Source organism: Gordionus sp. m RMFG-2023, chromosome 1 (assembly GCF_954871325.1).
Source record: "Gordionus sp. m RMFG-2023 chromosome 1, tfGorSpeb1-WG-v2, whole genome shotgun sequence".
NCBI lineage: Eukaryota > Metazoa > Nematomorpha > Gordioida > Chordodea > Parachordodidae > Gordionus > Gordionus sp. m RMFG-2023.
The window spans coordinates 89490730-89510985 of NC_088775.1; the positions used below are offsets into that span (position 1 = coordinate 89490730).

The 20256-nt window shown below is 27.3% G+C and overlaps 3 protein-coding genes and 1 long non-coding RNA gene across 4 annotated transcripts; 3 read left to right on the top strand and 1 right to left on the bottom strand.

The window, feature by feature from the left end:
* The first annotated feature begins 2374 nt into the window (after positions 1–2374).
* LOC135931430 (uncharacterized) lies at positions 2375–7756 on the top strand. The gene is made up of 5 exons (XM_065468528.1): positions 2375–2962; positions 5323–5701; positions 5892–6125; positions 6905–7063; positions 7384–7756. The coding sequence occupies exons 1-5, from the start codon at positions 2891–2893 to the stop codon at positions 7404–7406; spliced, it is 867 nt and encodes a 288-aa protein (XP_065324600.1). The 5' UTR covers positions 2375–2890; the 3' UTR covers positions 7407–7756.
* A 1505-nt stretch (positions 7757–9261) lies between these two features.
* On the top strand, positions 9262–11447 carry LOC135930915 (uncharacterized). The gene is made up of 5 exons (XM_065467715.1): positions 9262–9524; positions 9573–9776; positions 10978–11090; positions 11138–11351; positions 11414–11447. Exons 1-5 carry the CDS (start codon positions 9364–9366, stop codon positions 11445–11447), a joined length of 726 nt encoding a protein of 241 aa, XP_065323787.1. The 5' UTR covers positions 9262–9363.
* Positions 11448–11463: 16 nt separating this feature from the next.
* Positions 11464–12414, top strand: LOC135922497 (uncharacterized). Its single transcript, XR_010570933.1, has 3 exons — positions 11464–11520; positions 11570–11739; positions 11867–12414. It is a non-coding gene; the product is annotated as an uncharacterized LOC135922497 (long non-coding RNA).
* A 471-nt stretch (positions 12415–12885) lies between these two features.
* LOC135930916 (chitinase-3-like protein 1) lies at positions 12886–16453 on the bottom strand. Its single transcript, XM_065467716.1, has 10 exons — positions 16375–16453; positions 16174–16302; positions 15863–15956; positions 15538–15682; positions 15208–15302; positions 14985–15090; positions 14762–14929; positions 14297–14407; positions 13225–13544; positions 12886–13009 (listed from the first exon to the last, which is right to left on the bottom strand). The coding sequence occupies exons 1-10, from the start codon at positions 16451–16453 to the stop codon at positions 12886–12888; spliced, it is 1371 nt and encodes a 456-aa protein (XP_065323788.1).
* Positions 16454–20256: the final 3803 nt, after the last annotated feature.

Genomic DNA, 20256 nt, shown 5'->3' on the forward strand with positions numbered 1-20256 from the left:
TTATATTGATTCGTGTTTAGAAGCTAATAAATATGTTTATTTTTTTATATTTTAAACATGGCTTTATTTTGAAAATAAATTAATTATCTTATATTTTATAAAAATCATTTTTTGATTATATTACTATATATATAAATATATATTATGTCATCAAAAGATATTCACAATTAATATTTTCTTTTGATTACGTTATGAATTATCTAAAAAAAATATGCAAATAATTAATATTTAAAATAGAATAAATTAAAAAATTATAATACCATTTAGTTAAAATAGAAAAAAATTAGTTTTTGTACCACTAAACAAACCTAATTATACAATATAGTTAGATATTTATTTAATGCAATTATTAAGTCGCTTATATTTTATAAAATACACAATTTTTTCAAATTTGCATAATTTTTTTCTTTCTTTTTCAAATTTATATAAAGTATTAAGGAATATTTGAAATTCTTGAATTTTTTTTTTCTACGTAAGAATATATATATAAAAAACGATTATATTTAAAACTTATGATTAGGAGGTTTAAAAATCTAAAAAGAGATGAAGAGAAGAGAAGAGACGAGAAGAAAGAAAGAAAGAAAGATGCTTCCTTTTCCAAAGTATTCATCGATTCCAATTTATTTATGTATCTTGATATACTAACTTTTTATAAAAAAAATATATGTAGTTAAGATACAAATACAAAATTTGTGCATAGAGATGGAAAATTCTATGAGGTTGGGAAATAGGCAGGATATCTATCTGCAGTATTTGTCTAGAATTAGAGGCAGCTGTTATGTAAAAAGCATAGTTTATTCTTTAGACCCAACCTATCAGTACTATATACAAGTAAGCAGTGTTTATGAACAAAACGAAGGTGGATTGGAGCAAACTAATCTCGAGATATCTTTAGGAAATGGTAGGGCTTTAAAGGTGATAGCGATTTTAAAAAAATATTATTTATTTTGTTGTAACTTTACAACAAAGGAAAATAAGTGATATTTTCTTTAAGAAAAAGTTTCCTTTTTCACATTTTTATTTTTTTAGAAAAGCTTATAAGCTGCATTCCTCGTTCGACTTTATTACTAAAGGGCCAGCTGTTTATACGGCTATATAGCTTCCACTAAACAAAGAGAAAAATACAAAAAAATAAAACGAAAATAAGGAATGCATGCCACGGGTCTGAACAACTGATCTGTGTTTAAGGTTCGTGCTCAGAGCTGGTTTAGTCGATTTTTAGACCTAAATTCCGGGTCTGGGTTTTGCACAACCTATCAATTAACAACACTATACCAAATACTTAAAAACTTAAAATAGGGTGTTCAAAGACTGTTTAGCCTAGGCTAAACAGTAATAAGTATTTAAAAATAAACCAGGACACCGCCATAGCACTCTGAAAATGTCTTAGATTTTCTGTTCCATCACTTTGAAAATATCTTGGATTTTCTGTTCCATCACTTCGAAAATGTTTTGGATTTTCTGCTCCGTATATCACTCATCTTTCTTTCTTTTCTAAGGCCAAATTTCAAACCTATGATTTTGTATAATTGTGTAATCATATTGAAATGTATAATTATTAATATGAATAGTAAACGTAATAAAAGAGATATATATATGATGTATATGTTATCGTTAATGGGTTTTTCCCGACAAATTGTTATTTTTTTAACTTTAAATCATTTTTTTAGCACGTTTTTTTTAAATTTAAAAATTTGATTCTATTAGAAATGTTTTCTATCATGTTTGGAATGCCTACTACCCTATGATAATTCAGGCAATTTCGCTATGAACTTTAGAACTTAATATAATTTACGTTAGTTTTTCCATAGGTTTTTTTTATAAATTATAAACTATTAATTACTCAATGGTGGTTAACGTCAAAATTTTCTAAAATCGTAAGATAGGTATTCCAAACATGCTGAAATGTATTTCCGGAAAAATCCGATTTTTAAATTTTTAGAAAAAAAAACACATTGACACTTTAACATATACAAATAATTAAAATTAATACTTTTTATTATTTTTGTTTAATTTTATTTTAATTTTATAAAAATGGAAAAATTATGTAAAGTAATTATAAATAATTTAAAAAAATATATATTATTCATTAAAATAGTTGAATTTGTTTTTGTGTTGTCGTCGTAAAAAATATTATTACGATTATTGACAATTTGTTTTAACGAAATTATGTTAATTATATCATCCCTCGCGGAAAATTAAAAAAAAAATATATATATTTTTCTTCTAATTTCAATTAAACCACATTCATTTTAAATAGCATAAAACAAACAAAATTAAAATAAAAATAAAAATATGATAATTAGGGATAAACGTTAATTTTATCAAAGAAGTCACTTTTATCGAAATACCTCTCTTTATCTTATGTCGAGAAACAGTTGAATTTCATTCTCAAATCTTTTATAAATTATATAATCGCTATGCTAATAATATATTTTATTAAACTTTTATATGAAAAATATAAAAATTTATAAAAACCAATTTTTAAAATCTTCATTATTTATCATTTAAAAGAAGAAGAAAAATCGCCATATTTATTGAGTATTTTCCCTTCATAAGTGATTTCCTTCTCCCATCTACCTTTTCTCCACACTTCACTTTAACGACTAACAAGGCGTCCATCAAATATTCATATCCGAGGAATGAGGAATGATAATTTAGGAATAACGGAGAAATTCTATTAATTTTACGAGATCATATGGACACATCGGTTGGATAAAAGTTTTTGTTTTACGGGGCTTTTCTCCTCAAAAAATAAAAGTCTTTCCCACTCCCCAAAACATTATCTTTGACATAACTTCGTCATAAAAAAAAGGCAAAAAATATGGATTTATTTCTTAAAAAAGTTGTCGCTGGCCATGCTTGATTCAGGAATCAGCATTTACGCAAGATGCCAATCGCGTATGCGTCACTTCTGACCCTATCAAGACTCGTATCGATTATCATCATACACATCATCTTGGTTTAGTAAATTTTTAAATACATAATATTATAGGGTAGGATATACCGAAAGGGCAGAGGTCTGTAATGGACCGGTTTTAATTTACCCACCTTTTTAAATACCCGACCCATAAAGGCCAAATTATTTTTTTTTTTAAATTGTTTAGCACACCCTCCCTTCTTCTAAGTTATTTGGTTGGGTTGAATTCTTTTAATTATTATATTTTAATATATATATATATTTCACATAAACATATAAAAAAATATACTTTTTTAAATAAACATAACTCCGTTTTCCTCATTTTTTTCCCCTTTAAATTATTTTAAATTCATCCACCCCCCCCCCCCCCCAAAATATTTCCTGCCATAGTGTAGGCGGTTATGGTGCCGGCGGGGTTAAACTAACCGGTTTACAGACCTCTAACTGGTTTTTACTGAAATCTGTAAAAATTTAATTGACATAGCTGACAAATGTTCTTTTTTTTTTAAAGACATTATTTTGCCGCATTTGATTCCAGTATTATATAAGATGAATTATGTCCAGAAATGTTGGGTTAATTTTGATTAGAATTTATATTTAAAAAAAGATTAGAAAATTGATTTAAAATGGGTGGGCTTTGTCTTATAACCAATGCCTCTATAAAAATTTCGCCTACGACCATTTCGCCTAGATCTAAAATATGAGATTGCAATATGAAATACTTGCTCATTTATTACAAAAATTTGAAGTATCTGCTATTATATTGTATTTTTTTTCACATAGGTAGTGTTGTTAAATGGCACGTTTTGAGCCGATTTTTAAAAACGGCTAACTCAAAATTTTAGCCAGAATGTTATTGCCAAAGGCTCGAGATTTCGATAATGTATGTCTAGTCTAAACCTTTGTTCCTTCTAAGAACATTTGTTTGCGCCATATTCTTATGGATGAAATTAACACTACTTTTATAGGCATATTTATTTAGTATTTTTGGTCATTTACTATCAAATTTTTCCAATCTATAATTATTATTTGCTCAGTTATCATATAAATTTAGTATTTGCTTATTAAATTTGGGTCATTTTAGCACTTTTAGGCAAAACTGCATTTTTTTTAAAAATTGCTTAGTAATTTTTGTTCATTTTCTTATTTCCATTTTACAATTTTGCTATTACATTTTCTCATTTATTATTTGGATTGAAGTATTTGCTTATTAAATTAAGTCCTTTAACACTTTTTAGGTAAAACGACTTTTTTTGCTAATTTGCTAGTACTTTTGCTCATTTACACTATTAAATTTTATAATTCGACTAAATAGAATTGGTTATTAATTATATAATTTGGGTATTAATTATATAATTTGGGTATTAATTATGTAATTTGGGTATTAATTATATAATTTGGGTATTAGCTATTCAATTTGCTATTTTTTTGGCACTTTTTAGGCGAAAATGGTTATATGTTAAACATCGGTACACCGGAATTTTAACGGGTGATGCGCCATAAAATATCCTTGCCTTAGTGTTGTTTAATGGTCTGATTTGGTTCGATGTTTAAAAACGACTCGATTACGATTTTTAGCCATAATAATATTACATATAGTGTTGTTAAACGGCTCTTTAAAACGGCTAACTTAATATTTTAGACAGAAAAATATTGCCCTAAACATTGAGGATTTCGAGAATATATGCCTATACCTTTGTTCCTTCTATGAGCAAAATCTTCAGGCTTGCGTAATATTATTCTGGATAAAATACTGAGTTACGAATCGGCTCAAAACTAGCGGTTTAACAGCACTACTTATGACTACACCCGCACAATGACGCTAGCCATAAATAAATATTCTAAATAAACGATCTTAAAATAAAACGCAAAAGTGATGTTTTTAAATAAAAAAAAATATATGAATCAAGATTTTGAAAATATTTATATAATTTTAAATATCAAAAGTTTAAGTTCATTTTGAATAAGGTATATAATAATTATTTTTATTATGATAACCTTTATCGGGGATAATTATTGAGCGTGTTAGTGTTTCACTAAATATTGCACTTTCTTCCCCCGGGGAAAATAAATAAAATGATAGAATAATATTATGTATATATATATATAAATAAATCTTTTTAAATAAGTGAAAACTTAGTTTTACGTTATTAACTGGTCTCGAAGAAGAGAGAATGAAGCAGAAGGAGAAAAGAAAAATAAATATTTTTGCATCGAACTGACCAATTTAGACCTTTCCTGGACCGATGCAAATTTTGATACTTAATTGCTTTTTAGTATAAGCTAATAAACTGAGTCACCCTTTTATGGTTCGGGTTTTTAGTCCGACCTGAGGAACCACGGATTTTAACCTTATAAAATAAGTATTTTTTTTAAAATTATTATTATTTCAAATTCTTAAGTTTAAGATAAATCTGATCAAGGCGCAACTTTTTCGGGATCAAATAGTAATCCCAACTTTTCCCCTTAGCAACATGAAGGATCTCAGTCAAACGTCAAATAGGATAGATCAAGAAGAAACGGAAGTGGCGGAGACGGAAAAAAAACTTAGAAGAGAGGTCATAAAATACATTAATGATAATTATAATAAACTCGTGGTGGGCGATATCTTCCCCCCTTATTCAACGCCATCCGACACGAACCCTCCCGAAGTGTCGACGACTTTAGAAAACTATTACAAATATGATAAATTTATGTATTCCTCCATGAGACATTATTGGAAAGCTTATCTCCAGATGATGAAAGAGAGGTCTTCTAGTGACTTGAGTAGCAGATTATTAAGTAAAAACTTTACTATTATTAATAAATGAAATCCTAAAATATCAGGGCTTGGGATTATAGGAAATTTGCTTGGATTATACCTTGGAAAGTGATAATTTAATGAACTCCCAATAAGGTTAATTGAAATTTACTGAGGTTTTTAGCAACATTTATCGCATGGATTTAAAGCTACAAATTAAATTTTTGAAAGCATCACCACTATATCAGCAACTTACAATTCCAAAACAATTGGCTTCTTCCCTTTTCTATCAACGAGGAACACAGATTATTGATAGGGAGGAGAAAGATGATCAAGTCAAGGATGAATTTGCCACATTCGACAATTATCCTCAAGAAACGCAAGATCGCCTGAAGGACTTCGAGTCACTCAAGATTGTGCATAGATACCACCACATATCTTTACCCTATGACGCTTCTACCCTAGGTTTGGAATTCCTCATATTTTATATCTTGTTTTGTTTTTTAAACTTTTATCAATATACTCGAAACCAAAAAAAATATATCGAGAAAGTTAGCTATTTTTTTATAGCCATCCGAATTCGACGGTTATTCTTAGAAGGTAGCAGCGGTTTGAGCCGAACCGCAAGACCGGAACGAACCGTTATAATTTTCCGAACTGTAACCGAACCGTTAATAGGGAAATATAAAGCGAACTAAACTGTTATAAATATTTTGAACCGGTTTAAACCGGTTCATAGCGGTTTTTAAAAATAATTACTTTAAAATTATTAACCTGAATTTGAAATTTCAATTTTCCTTGGGGAAAAATTTAAATTCGTGATTTCTACTAAATTTATTTTGTACACTTAAATCGCATTATCTTCATATCAATCAATACCAAGTTTATTGTTTTTTACTTTTATATACCCAATTTAATAGAAATTAGGCAAATTACTAGTTAATTAGATAAGAAATAATATTCATGGTTAAATTAAATAAGGAATTATAAAAATATTAATTAATAAGATTTATTCTGAGATTAATATATACATATATACATTATGGGTTATGATTAATTCTCTTTTTAAAAATCCAATTTACAAAAACCAGAACCAACCGATCTAAACCTAACCGAACTGATAAATTTTAAACTAAAAACCGAAATGAACCAAATCTCTGTATAACGGTTCGAAGCCCTGATAGGTAGGAATATATTATTACGTTTTCTAAACATTTTACATTTTTATTTATTCATTTATATAGTTTGCCATAGATGCTCCGAAAGCATGGCACTCCCCAACACCATATGCGGTACTGTAGGGGGCATTATTTGTCCCAAAGACTATTTTTGTGATATTAGATACGATCCTGGCTTCAAGATTCAAGACGGTTACGGATGTTGTTGCCCTTTTCCTCAACGAGGTAAATATAAAGTGGGGGGAAAAAAATATTCGTTCTCCCCGAAGTCTGGGATTTTTGACCTCATTTTGAGGAATATGCTAATATTTCTTGTCAAGAGAAGCGTTCATCTTATACATTGATCAGAACTTTTCCAACCTCTCTCAGAGATTAATTTAAAAATTACATGCCGATCTTCTAGAAGATTGACTTACTTCTTACATAAATCGATTTATTTCTCCTCTCTGAAGCTTATAAATTTTATTCATTTATTTTAGTGAATCAAGCAAAAAAAATGTGTTTTTTAGAGTCAAAATAAATATATTTTCTTTACAATATTTAAGTTCAATCCACCACAATCCTCTAGTGTCACATTACCGCAATCTACGATTAGCACCTCCGCAAGCACGTTGCCTTCGATTACTACGACGGCCATATCATTGCCCCCTGTTATAGTTAGGTTCGACGGGGTAATCTTCTGCCCATCTCCCGGCACGGAATTACCCAACTGTTTCCCTTGCATCAATATACTCCTCTGCGAAAATGGCGTGACGTTCATTATATGCCGTACCTTTAATTGCATGTTTCAATGTTACGGAATTTACATAGACCCCTTTACCTCCATGAGGATAGGATGTACCCAGCAACCCGTTGATTTCGGATAAGATGATGATACCTCAAATATACTTCTTTTTTTCAACCCTAGTAAGTGACCATGCCACCATCCACAATCCCACCCCACTCTCATAATTCTTAAAAAAATACATTTGCCATAATTGCAAATTCCTAATTTAAAAAAAATACATATAGATTTACACCAAAATTGGTTGTTTAAAAGCTCGCTATTAGAATTTTCTGAGCGCTTTTTTGGGCGGAGATTTTTTTAAGCGGTTATCAGCTGTAATAAATATAATTATAATACAAATAAATTGTAATCGATATATATATATCTCTAAAATGTAACTCGTTACTTTAAAAAAAAAAGTACTAAATATATTATATATTATATATAAATATTCTTATTTATTTATTTATTTTATTAAATATATATAATAAAAAATAAAAATTATATACAAAAATTAATAATATATTATATAAGATTAGTTTCTTTTTTATAATAATTTTTTAAACAAACAAATGATTTTCAAAAATTTTACTGCTCGTTTTGAGCCGATTAAAAACGGCTAACTCAATATTTCAGCCAGAAAAATTTTGCCTAAACCTCTAGATTTCGATAATATATGTCTAGCTAGACCTTTGTTCAGTATTCTTTCTTAATTTTTATTTAGCTTTAACCCTTTCCCTTTTTGTTTTTATGTCTTGTTATTTTTTATAATTAAGTTGAAGCATGCTATAAAGTATGATAGTAAAATTATTTTATTTATGTTTGCATAAATTCTGATTATTATTTTCACTTCTTTCTATTCCAATCTATTCTTCAATAGTAATCTAAATCATGCTTATACTAAAATTATACAATGAAATTTATTTTTTAATATAATATGAACCCTCATTACTGTGACCTCTCCTGACTAAAGTATTCCATATAACGAAAAATATTCTGATTTTCAGAGTTGTTAAAGTAGCGCGCTATCTTTTTTGGTAGCTATAGCTAATACCCGCTACTTTTTTTAAATTATTTAATTTTTTAGCGCGCTACTTTTTTTAGTAGCGCGCTACTTCGCTACTTTTAAAAAATATAATGAATGTAAGTATAAACATGAAAATTTAAATATAATATCATAATTAATTATAATTTTTATTATTTAATTTTGAAATTTAAATATATTTTCAATTTTTAATTTATATTTTCAATCTGTGTTAATAATCTAAAATGGCATCGTCCATGGATATCCAAATCCTTGAAAGTGATTCAGATATGGAAGATTCAATGGAAGAAAATGTACTTAATAGCTCTAATAACGTTTTTCAATTCCCTAAATTTGAAAAATTTTTTAAAATAAATATTAAAACAAAATCTGGATTCAAATTCCTGTGCTTAAAATGTAAAAAAAATATATCATCAAATCAATCGAGTAGCTATAACCTGAAAAAACACCTAAAGGTAAATTGTTATTTTTACATTATAATATTATTTATTTTATTAGACTGTTCACGCCAATTGCTATAAGGAAATAGAGAAACATATAAAAAATTTTGGTATAAGAGAATCTTCATTCAAAAAGACAAATACTATCCAAACCAAATTAACTGATAATAAACATGCCAATATTTCACAAAAATTGGCTGATAAAGTTATTGTTGATTTTATTATTGACACAGTTCAGCCAGTGTCTTTGGTTGATAATCCATCATTTACTCTGATGATTAAAACTTTATCCCCTGGCACAACAGTTTTATGTCGCCAGACACTTATGAATAAAATAGCCGACAACTTCAAAGTGATGAAAGATGCTCTAATAGTAGAGTTATCAGATATATCTTATGTATGTACCACGGCAGATAGTTGGACACATAACAGAAGGTAAAAACTTATTTATATTTATAAATTAATCTGATTAAATATTTTTAGAGCTTATTTGGGAATCACAGGCCATTGGTTAGACCCTCCTTTAAAAAGAAGATCTGTAGCCTTAGCCCTTAAAAGGATTATAGGATGCCAGACATATGACGTACTTGCAAATAAAATTATTGACATCCACAAGTCTTTTAGGATTCATAATAAAGTTTGCAAGATGGTTACTGATAATGGGTCTAACTACTTGAAGGCATTTAGGTTATATCACAAATTTATTTATAATATTTATTTTAAGTTATGATTTTTATCAGAATGGAATGGTTATTATTTAATCTATAAAATATTTAGTATTTTAATATTTCACATTATTTATAGAATTTTTATTAACTAAATACACACATATTTTAGTAATATTATGATTATCATAATTTATATCAAATTATAAATAAAATTAGTGAAATTAACTAATAAAATATAAAACAGAGGTGGATTATTTCATTAATATTGAGCTAATCTAACATTTAATAAGATATGGTTATTGACAGAGTTGGGCAGGTCCTCCAGAAAAAGAATCTAGATACAGATACAGATTCTTTTAAAAAAAATGAATCTTAGATACAGATACTAGTATCTTTTTCAAATAATCAAAAAGATACAAGATAAAAGATTCTTGTATCTTTTACTAAATTAGAGTAACTTAAATACAAGATACTTTTAAATTATCATTACCAATTAAATTAGAATAGTTTATAAAATACAGTTTTTATTATTTATTTGTGAAGAACATAGCATACACATATAAGAATGAATATTTGCAATAATTAATAAAATATTTATTGATGAATTAATTATAATAACCAGGGATTAATAATATTAATTTTTGCCCTTTAATAGCTTAAACAGGGAAGGGAGTATATAGTATATAAATATAAATATCATTTAAATCTTTTTTCATATTTTTTTTATATATTTCTTGCAAAATTATTAATTATATATAAAAATATGAAAATAATGTACAACATTATATTATTTAATTGTTAATTACATAGCAATTTTCTCTAATTCATTTTTAATTAAATTCCGTAAATAAATACTGCAATGTAATTTTATTTATATCATAAATAAATAAAAGTAACTAATAAAGTTAAATTCTACCTTATTTATTTTATTAAGAGCCTTTTAAAATTATCTAATATTATATATCAATTGTAGCTTAAATATTTCCTTTAATAAGAACTTGCTAAAATAATTAAATATAAAATATATTATAGAGTACAGGGAATTCATTCAATGTATTCATTTGATAAAATATTTTTGCTTAGTTACATTATAATTCCTGAGGTTCAAAATTTAAAATATTAAGAAATGATTTTTCCACTCTATTTTTGATAAATATTACTAGACATTTCTATTAAAATTGGATGAATAATTTAATTTGTCCTATTTAATATATATATAGAATATTTGGTGAGGATAATGCTGAAGATGAGATACAGAATGATAGTCAACATGTATTGGAAGAGGAGGAAATAGGTGTTGATGCCAATGATATTAATGAGATCTTAAAAGAAGGTTTAAATTATTTTATAATACATGTTAATCTAATCAATATTCTATAGGATCTTCTACTAACTCCACAATGTTACCCAGCCATCATAGATGCTCCTGTCATAATTTAAATTTGATAGCAACAGTAGATGCTGAAGGAGCTTTAAATGATGAAGATTTTAAAAGGGTGTCAAGATCGACATTTTATAAATGTCAAACTTTATGGAATAAGCAGAACAAATCTCCTAAAAGTTCTGACATGTTTAAAAAAAAATTATTAGGGAGGTATTTATTAACCCCTAATCGTACAAGATGGAATTCTGTTTACCAAGCAATAAAACTAATAGCTTTATTTCTGGAGGAAAGAAGATTAGAGATTAATTATCTCTGTGATCTTGTTGAAATTGAATATATTAACGATGAAGAGCATACTTTTATAAAAGAGTATACAGAAGTAATTCTAATTAATAATGATTCATTTCCATATCATTTTAATTTTTTAGGTTATGCAATATGTTGCTGTTTCCCTTGAAATTTTGGAAGGTGAGGATAATATGGAGATGGGGTATTATGTTCCCACTTTAAGTATCCTAAATACCAAATTAAAGAGATTGAATAATCTAATCTTATGCCAGCCCCTAGTAGACTCTCTGTTAAAAGGCATTGAGAGAAGGTAAATAAAATTTATATTGTTTTGATTTTGACTGAAGATTTATTCTAACTTAATGTTTAAAGCTAAAAAATTTATAAAATTTTATGATTAAGATATATTTAAAATACTCTATTTTTGTAACTTTTAGATTCCCAAACTTATACAATGATGACAATGTCTTAGCAGCAATGGTTCATCCAAAGTTTAAACTAAACTGGCCATATATAAATTCCGATGATGCCAAACATCAACGCGATAGGCTAATGGCGAAGCTGAATAATCTTACTCCAACAAACAAAGATTGCCGAGTATCTACCACGAAGACATCCTCAAATAATTTTTTTGAAATTAAAGATGATTTAATAGAAAATCCAATTGATCTTTTTTTTCAATCAAAAAATATTGAAATGAATATTTTTGATAATTTTTCATATATTAAAAATTTATATATAAAATTTAATACACCCTTGCCCTCAAGTGCTAGTGTTGAGAGATTATTTAGTAAAGCAAAGCTTATACTTTCTGATCGTCGCTCTAGACTTGGGGATGATAATATTGAAATGATATTATTATTAAAATGCAACAAATTAAAATAAATATTTATTTATATTGCTTATTTTTTATAATCGAAACTAACTATATTTTTATATTTATAAATGTTGATTTTTATATATTATTTATTATACATTTACATTATAAGCAAAAAAAATAAAAAAAAATTGTTTCATTTGTTTCTAAATTTTATTTATAAAAAGTAGCTAATAGCGCGCTACTTTTTTTGACAAATAGCGAAAGCGGTAGCGCGCTACTTTTTTTGACAAATAGCTATTACGGTAGCGCGCTACTTTTAAAAATAGCGTTTAACAACTCTGCTGATTTTAAGCTTCGTAGATTGATTGTAAATAAATTAATTAGGCTTGATTAGACGGAAATGATAAATTTTAAAATCATAAATTTATTTGATATAATTTTTCCCATTTAACAATCTAATAATATAGTTTAATATAATTTTTCCCGCTATAAATCCAATATTGTAAATCTAATAATATAGTTTAATATAATTTTTCCCGCTATCAATCTAATATTGCCACAATGAATTTTATTTTTTTTAAAATCAAATATAATATAATTTAATTGTCCCAAAATTTTAAGCCATGTATAGCTTTTTTAACATGGTTTGCAATTGTAGTTGTATGGATAATCACATACTTGGATATTAGGATTAAAGATGGTGCCAGGTGCGCATGGCATAACAACTTGATTTGCTCCAGGCTGACAATTAACATATTTGCTTTTTGAAAAATAAATAGAAATTTAAAAATAATAACAATATTATTTATTTTGTTAGATTCTGCGAAATTATAAGCAATTACTGTAATATAATTATAAAATAGTAATAAATATTAGTGTTTCGATAACGATATAATCTATTAAACCGCAATTATTTTTGAGAAATATAACATAAATATTCATCCTAAAGGAAAAGTTATTTTAATAAAATTCAACCTGCAATCAGGTGGATAAGCCGCCAAGACGGGTCCCGCTTTTTGACAAATTTGGCTAGGGTTACTAACACATCCACTACTTCCACTGGTAGTTGTAGTCTTTGAAGTACTAGGTGTAGTAGTTTTCGAAGTACTTCCAGAACTGCTAGATCGCGTGGTAGTCTTGGTTGTTGAATTTGTGCTTTGTTTGGTGGTTGTGCTTCCGCCCCCACTGCACCCTTGCATGGAATTGCTAATGGCGCGAATCAAACTCTTACTAGAATCTTGAGCTAATTCCCATATCATTACTCCCGCCATGTTATTCTGGCAGGCCCATTGAACCTATCATCAAAATAATGCAATAAATCCCTCAGATGACTCTTTATTAATCTATCGCTAAAGATCCGCAGGGGGTGAACTTGAATGGACCCGTTTTAATCGGAACTTTATTTCAAAATTTAACTTGAAAACTTGCTAAAAATTTTATTTAGTGATAATTTCTTAGGGTAACAATATCGGCAAATATTTCTATATTTAAAAAAAATAAAATAACAATTACTATCTTATTTTAGTGTTTAGTATTTAATTGAAATAATTTATTAATTTTTTTTCTTAAAAAATAAATCATAATTTATTTAAATTATTGGTCTATTGATTTGATTATTTTTATCGAATAAAATAATTCCTTATTCGTAATCGAGCCAATATAAAAACATCTTTCGATTTGGTTAAATTCTTTTAAGAAAATGATTAAATTTTTATTAAAAAAAATGATTTATGTAGATGTGGAAAAATAGAGAGTTTCGCAAGGAACATGCTGAATTCTTTATGAATAATTTAGAATATTTATGAATAATTTCGAAAATTAAAAATTATTACGATTAATTCGATTAAAATTTAAAAAAACTATACGACAGTTAATATATATTACCCTTATTCGTATTCAATTGGAAAATTTGAAAATAGAATAATTTATTTTTAGGTATACAATTATATATATAGTAGCACCTATATGTTTTCTTACGCTCACAGTTGCAAGGAATGGTGTTTTACTTTTTAAAAAATTATTTATACTAAAATAATAATGATTGTACTTTGTTAGTGACACTTTTTTCGTTATCGTAGCTAAGCCATTCGGATCCACTGACTGCATAAGGCACTTCTGCTGAATCATCCCAATGTTCTTGCCAAGTTCGGCTTTGTATCTTATCAGTGGATAATTGAAAATAACGAAAAAGTTATTTATCAATATTATTTTAATAATATTGTCTTATTAAGCAATGATATATTGTAAGTTCATTTATAAATGTATATAACCTTAATTTATTTATCAACTATTATTTTTAAAGTATAATATTGCTATAAAAAGCCATGTCGGGCGATATAATATTACTCATGAAAGTTCAAGGTAGATATTTAGAAACTCAGCGCCTATTCCATGTGAACAGGTCTTAACATTTATTAACAATTAAACTGCCTTTCTGTTTAAGTTTCACTTTATAAAAAAAAGGAAGTTGATTTGGAGAGTAATATATTATAATGTTCATGAGGGGCTCAACTTGAGTATAGGTTAAAACTCCATCCTCCCCAGAGCCATATCCGGATGCAGGTGCACCAACATTGGTATTGGATGTTGTCAATTTCCAGGTTCTTCCGTAAAATGGTATACCTATTACCATAATATTCTGATTTAGACCAACCTTTTTCCATTCGTCAACCGAACCTTTCTAAATATTACGAAAATAAATTCGTTAATTGTTTTTTAAGGCAAAATATTAATACAGTTGTATAGACTCCGGTCCCCAAAAGTGGAGAATTATGACCGGTTTGAGATTCCCAACCTGCTGAATGATAGTCATAGGTCATAATAGCTGCATAATCTAAATACCTGAAATAGTGATGCATCAAATAATATAATTTAGAAAGTTTAAGTATAATATATATATATTTTTTTTAAATATTTCTAAAAGTTAGAGCGATAAAACATTTATAAAAAATAAATGACTTGTTCATAGCGCTAGTATCAAATCCTCCGAAATTTTGATTCCCGGCTGGTACAGCAGACATTACTATTTTACTGGGAAACGCTGCTCTAAGATTCTTTTATATATATTATTTCATTTTAAAAAAAATTCATATTTTGTTTGTTTTGTCTATTTATAATTGTAATTAAATTCTATAGTAATTTTTCATCTGTTGTTAGGATCTAATCAAAAATTATTTTTACATCTGACATTATTTTTTATTTTAAAAAATCACAATATGCGTCTATTTTTTAAAAAAAATTAAATTAGCTCTAGTAACAAATATTTTTTTTTTCCTGTTTTTTTAAAACCTTTAAAATGTTGGCGTATGTAGTCTTTTCGGTAGAACTTATAGGATACTCCCAGTCTACATCGATACCATCTAAATTGTATGTTGAATCTAGCGTCACGCAACTGCTTACGAATTTGCTTAACGCACTTGACGAAGCCAAGTAACTTAAATTATATCCATATTAAGAATAAGTAATTTATAAAGTATATAACATTTTCAAAAAAAAAATAAATATTATATAGATATTTCAATGATAACCCGCATCAAAAATAATGATATCGTTTAATAAGGTGGTCACCAATCTTAACGTGAGTTGAATTCAAAATTTTTGTTTAATGATTTACCCAAACATATAGGTATATGAGGCACCTCCAATGCTAGGCACTATCTTGAGATTTGGATGTTGATTTTTAAAGTCCTTCAACTTCTGAAAATCGGCTAAAAAAATATGAAAAATATTCATCAATGGTCATAAATCTCCTATTTGATTATCAAAATATACGCTCAGGTCTAAGTTATATAATTCAAAGTTTAATAGGTTTAAATACAATGACTTCTTTGGATAAGATTTGAAAGGATCAAAACTGTACAAACACTTTTAAGAACTTCAAAAAAAATGATTATGAACAAAATTATATTAAAAAATATTTTTTACAGGCGCTATAACTCACGCTACCATCTTGATTGATACCGACAAAAGCATAGAGTAAATGGGTGATTGAATTAGCATCTACCGTTGACAAATCCAGAGGCCAGTTTGGCACGTATCCTATTATCACACCACCTAAAAATTAAATTATTAAATATATAATTAAAATTACATTTATTATATAACAAAATTCTAAAATTATTTTACTTTCTATAAATGTCGGTATCGTTATTAAGCATACAAGAGCCGTCAATGAGAGAAAAGTTTTCGAAGGTTGGAAAAACATTATGTTTTAAATATTATAAGAAATGTTAAAATTACCAATTTAAATAATATATAAAACCCTTACTCTTTTTTGGGGTGGTTTTTATAGTAATTTTTTAAACGAATATAGATGTTAAAAAAATCTCTACTTTTTTTTTTATATAGTTATTAATAGGAAATTATTTATTCAGTTGGTTCTTTTGATAAATATTTTACCATTTCATATAATAATATTTTAAAAATAGATACCAAATTTATTTCATCTCTAAAATTTTATGTTCAATAAAAATTTTTTTATTCTTTTAGGTTATTAGAACGTATATCGATAAAAATTATATTGAATTCCCCAAAAGAGGATACTTTCATATCTTTACAACTCCTTTCTATTCTATAGAAGTACACCATTTTCTCTTCCTATTCCCTGATATAGGGAGGCCCAAACTCCTGGCTCCTCATTCATTCTTACCGAATTGAAATGCCACCTTCACCCTCTCCCCTTCAATTATTTGTTCAGGTTTTATCGAAAAATAAGTAAAATAACCTATTTTTAGTAAAAAAATTTTGTTTTAAACATCCTAAAATAGAAAAATTATATAACGAAAAGAACAATCTGGAATTTAAAAAAATCGATTAACTACACCTGTTGCAGAATTGATAGATGGGTGCCATTTTCCATAGATATCCCTTGTATAATCAAAGGTGCGCACATATTGAGCGTTGCAAGCGCAAATAAAGCATTTCAAATGACCGCGTGCAAATTGGTAAAATTACCGTTTGGCGTTAGCAACCATTTTAAAAAAAACGCAAACAGGTTTGCTTTTCCATTACTCATTTTATTCTTCGCTTTGTAATATCAAATGTATAATATAAATAACTTACTTATATCCAAAGAAATATTTAGAAATTAAAGAAATAAGAAGGCAGACGATAATAAAATTTTCAAAGACAAAATCCTCTTTTTTTAAAAACTTATGCAAAATTTTGGATTAGAATTAGTGATCTGCATCGGGCCAATTTTTCAAGCCCGGCTCGACCCGAAATTATTTTTAAAATGATTTTGCCGGCCCGGCCCGAACCCAATTTTTAAAAAAATTAACCGGCCCGGCCCGAATTTATTTAAATATAGAAATTAATTTTTATGACTACTCAAAATAAAAGTCATATGTTATATGGCGTTTAGTTTCAATAAATAAAATCAAAAATTTTTATTTTACATAAAAAATTCAATATAAAATTGATAAATTTAGATATATTTTAAAAAAATTCCAAAATCCGACCCGACCCAACCCCGGCCCGGCCCGAACCCGATTATTTTAAGCCGGGCCGGACTCGGGCCGGGTACGGGCTGGGCCTAACTTTGCAGATATAATTAGAATATAAATACAAATATATTTCCCGAAAAAAGTATTTGAATATAAATAGAAATAATTTGTGATTATTTTATTTGCGACTGGATTTTTATATAGTAATACTTATTAAAAAAAATATATATTATTGTACCATTTTTTAAAAAAAATCAAAATAATTATATGTAAATATCATCATATCACAAAATGTTCCAACCATATTTTATCTGCAGTCATAAAAACAATATAAACAGAGACATGGGACTTTGAGTAAGTTTATGGAGTTGAACCGGAGAGTGTATTAATAATAAATTTTATCTCATTGATGGATGAATCAGAAATATTTCTATCTTATGATCAATTAAGATTTTTTACATGGAAACAATGTTTCATATTAGCACCCCAAATAACATTATCCACCCGAGCTCCTGTTAGTCAGCATTGCTATTCACCCCCCTCCCGTGTGAAGGTAGGAAATGGATTTTAGGGAGGAGCAAAGAAATAAAAAAAAGGAATAAATAAAAGAAGGAAGGAAGAAATAGAAAAAAGAGACAAAGATATGAATTGTAAGAAAATATAACAATTGTGTATACCTCAAGACTTGCCGATTATCGTATTCCAACACATAAGCATTAGTAACAATATTTAAAAAAATTGTAGAGATTTAAGATATTTTAAAAATTGAGAGGGATCTAAGATTTGTAAGCATTAACTGGGTATATCACCGTAATGTTGCCTTTTATTTGAAAGTGTTGTTGCCATATGGTTTTGCTCGATGTGGTGTCGTTTTTGATGATGATGCTGTTTCCTTCCTTATAGTTTGCCGTAAATAACCTGAAATAAGGCGTGTTAATTGAAAGTATAAAACAGAATTTACTGATGATGAAGGTATCGTATCTTTGATGGATTTGCTCGATGTCGTGTTGTTTTTGATGATGATGTGATTTCCTTGCTCCTAGTTTAACGTAAATAACCTGAAATAATGCGTGTAAATTAAAAGTATAAATAAAAAGTCTATAAAAATTTACTGTTAAAAATTTACCTTCCATTGCCTAAGAGATATCCTTAAAAAAACTTAATTAATATATGTATTTATTATGTTAAATGTAGGGAAGGCAATAAAACAGTATCTTCATGACAACAATTTTTAAATTTTCCATGAAATGGTTTTTCAGAAAAAAATTAATAGCGTTAAAAAATATAATCAAAATAAGAAATTTATATAGGTCTTAGAGACTATAAAAATTTAGTGTTAAGGATGTTAAAGCAATAATACATTGCTCTTGATTTTCAGTACTACTACAATTTGATTGTTGATATTCAGTATCTTCTTGTTGGATGGTATCTTGTGCAGGAATCTAAAAATATAATAAAATAGTAATTAAATTAAAAAATTTAATTTCCATTGCCTATGAGATATCCCCCAAAAAATATTTATGTATTAATTGTGTAAAATTGTATAGTGTAATATTAATATAAGATTGTGTGTCTATAATATATCAGTCTAGTATATATATATATATATATGATGATGTATAAGATGTTAATGGTTTTATATGGTAATGGATAGTGAATAAGTGATATGATATGATTCTATGATGATTTTTATTGGACGAATATTTTTCAAAAGAATATCATTGGCTATTAAGTTGTGAAAAATTTTAAAATATAAGTTTGAATTTTTAAATAGCTACAAACTTTGAATTGTATCTTCTATTTGATTAATTTTGCTAGATTAAGAAGAAAAAAAATTTATTTTGCCAGATTAAGAAAAAATCTTTGCTGGGATACGAACCTAAGTCCATCAGATTTGTATATGTATAGAATATTATAAAACATCTAGTGTTGCTAAAAAGTCGAGTTCTTACGACTTACGACTCGAGTCGTAGTCGTAAAAAATGGCTCCAACTCAAGCCTATCAAGGAGCCGCATGAGCCGACTCCCATAGTCGGCGCATGTAGTCGGCTCGCTTAGTCGACTCATGAAGTAGGCTCGTGAAAGTCGACTCGCTGGCTCATTTTTTTTGTTTTTTTATAAAATCTGATAAATTGCTAAATTTTGGGTTACTGATTTATGTGAACAAAATTATAATAAGAATATTCATGTCGTATCTAAAAATGGCTCAGGACCCGAATTCGTCTTCAGTGATTATATACCTGATTTTTATAACACAAAAATATAAAAATATAATTTATATTTGTAAAGATGTTAAATTAAAATTTCAGTGAAGATGTAGCCTAGATAAGTGACAATTGTCATAATCGTTGTTTTTAAAGTTTTTTAAATTTTTTTTGACGTAAATGGGCTAAAATAAGTATTGTTAACATGTTTAAAAAATTTTAGTGAAGATGTACCATTGATAAGTGACAATTGTCATAATCGTTGTTTTTAAAGTTTTTTAAATTTTTTTTGACGTAAATGGGCTAAAATAGGTATTGCTAACATGTTTAAAAAATTTTTTAGTGAAGATGTACCATTG

Bases quoted from the DNA above. Each gene is read 5' to 3' on its own strand.
- LOC135930915 (XM_065467715.1), top strand. From the start codon at position 9,364: ATGATTAAAACTTTATCCCCTGGCACAACAGTTTTATGTCGCCAGACA. The intron at 9,777-10,977 runs GTTATATCACAA...ATATATATATAG, and splicing joins AACTACTTGAAGGCATTTAG to AATATTTGGTGAGGATAATG. The intron at 11,091-11,137 runs GTTTAAATTATT...AATATTCTATAG, and splicing joins TAATGAGATCTTAAAAGAAG to GATCTTCTACTAACTCCACA.
- LOC135931430 (XM_065468528.1), top strand. From the start codon at position 2,891: ATGCCAATCGCGTATGCGTCACTTCTGACCCTATCAAGACTCGTATCG. The intron at 2,963-5,322 runs GTTTAGTAAATT...CAAATTCTTAAG, and splicing joins TCATCATACACATCATCTTG to TTTAAGATAAATCTGATCAA. The intron at 5,702-5,891 runs GTAAAAACTTTA...AATTTTTGAAAG, and splicing joins CTTGAGTAGCAGATTATTAA to CATCACCACTATATCAGCAA.
- LOC135930916 (XM_065467716.1), bottom strand. From the start codon at position 16,453: ATGTTTTTCCAACCTTCGAAAACTTTTCTCTCATTGACGGCTCTTGTA. The intron at 15,303-15,537 runs GTTTTAAAAAAA...TATATATAAAAG, and splicing joins CATACGCCAACATTTTAAAG to AATCTTAGAGCAGCGTTTCC. The intron at 14,930-14,984 runs GTATTAATATTT...CGTAATATTTAG, and splicing joins GGACCGGAGTCTATACAACT to AAAGGTTCGGTTGACGAATG.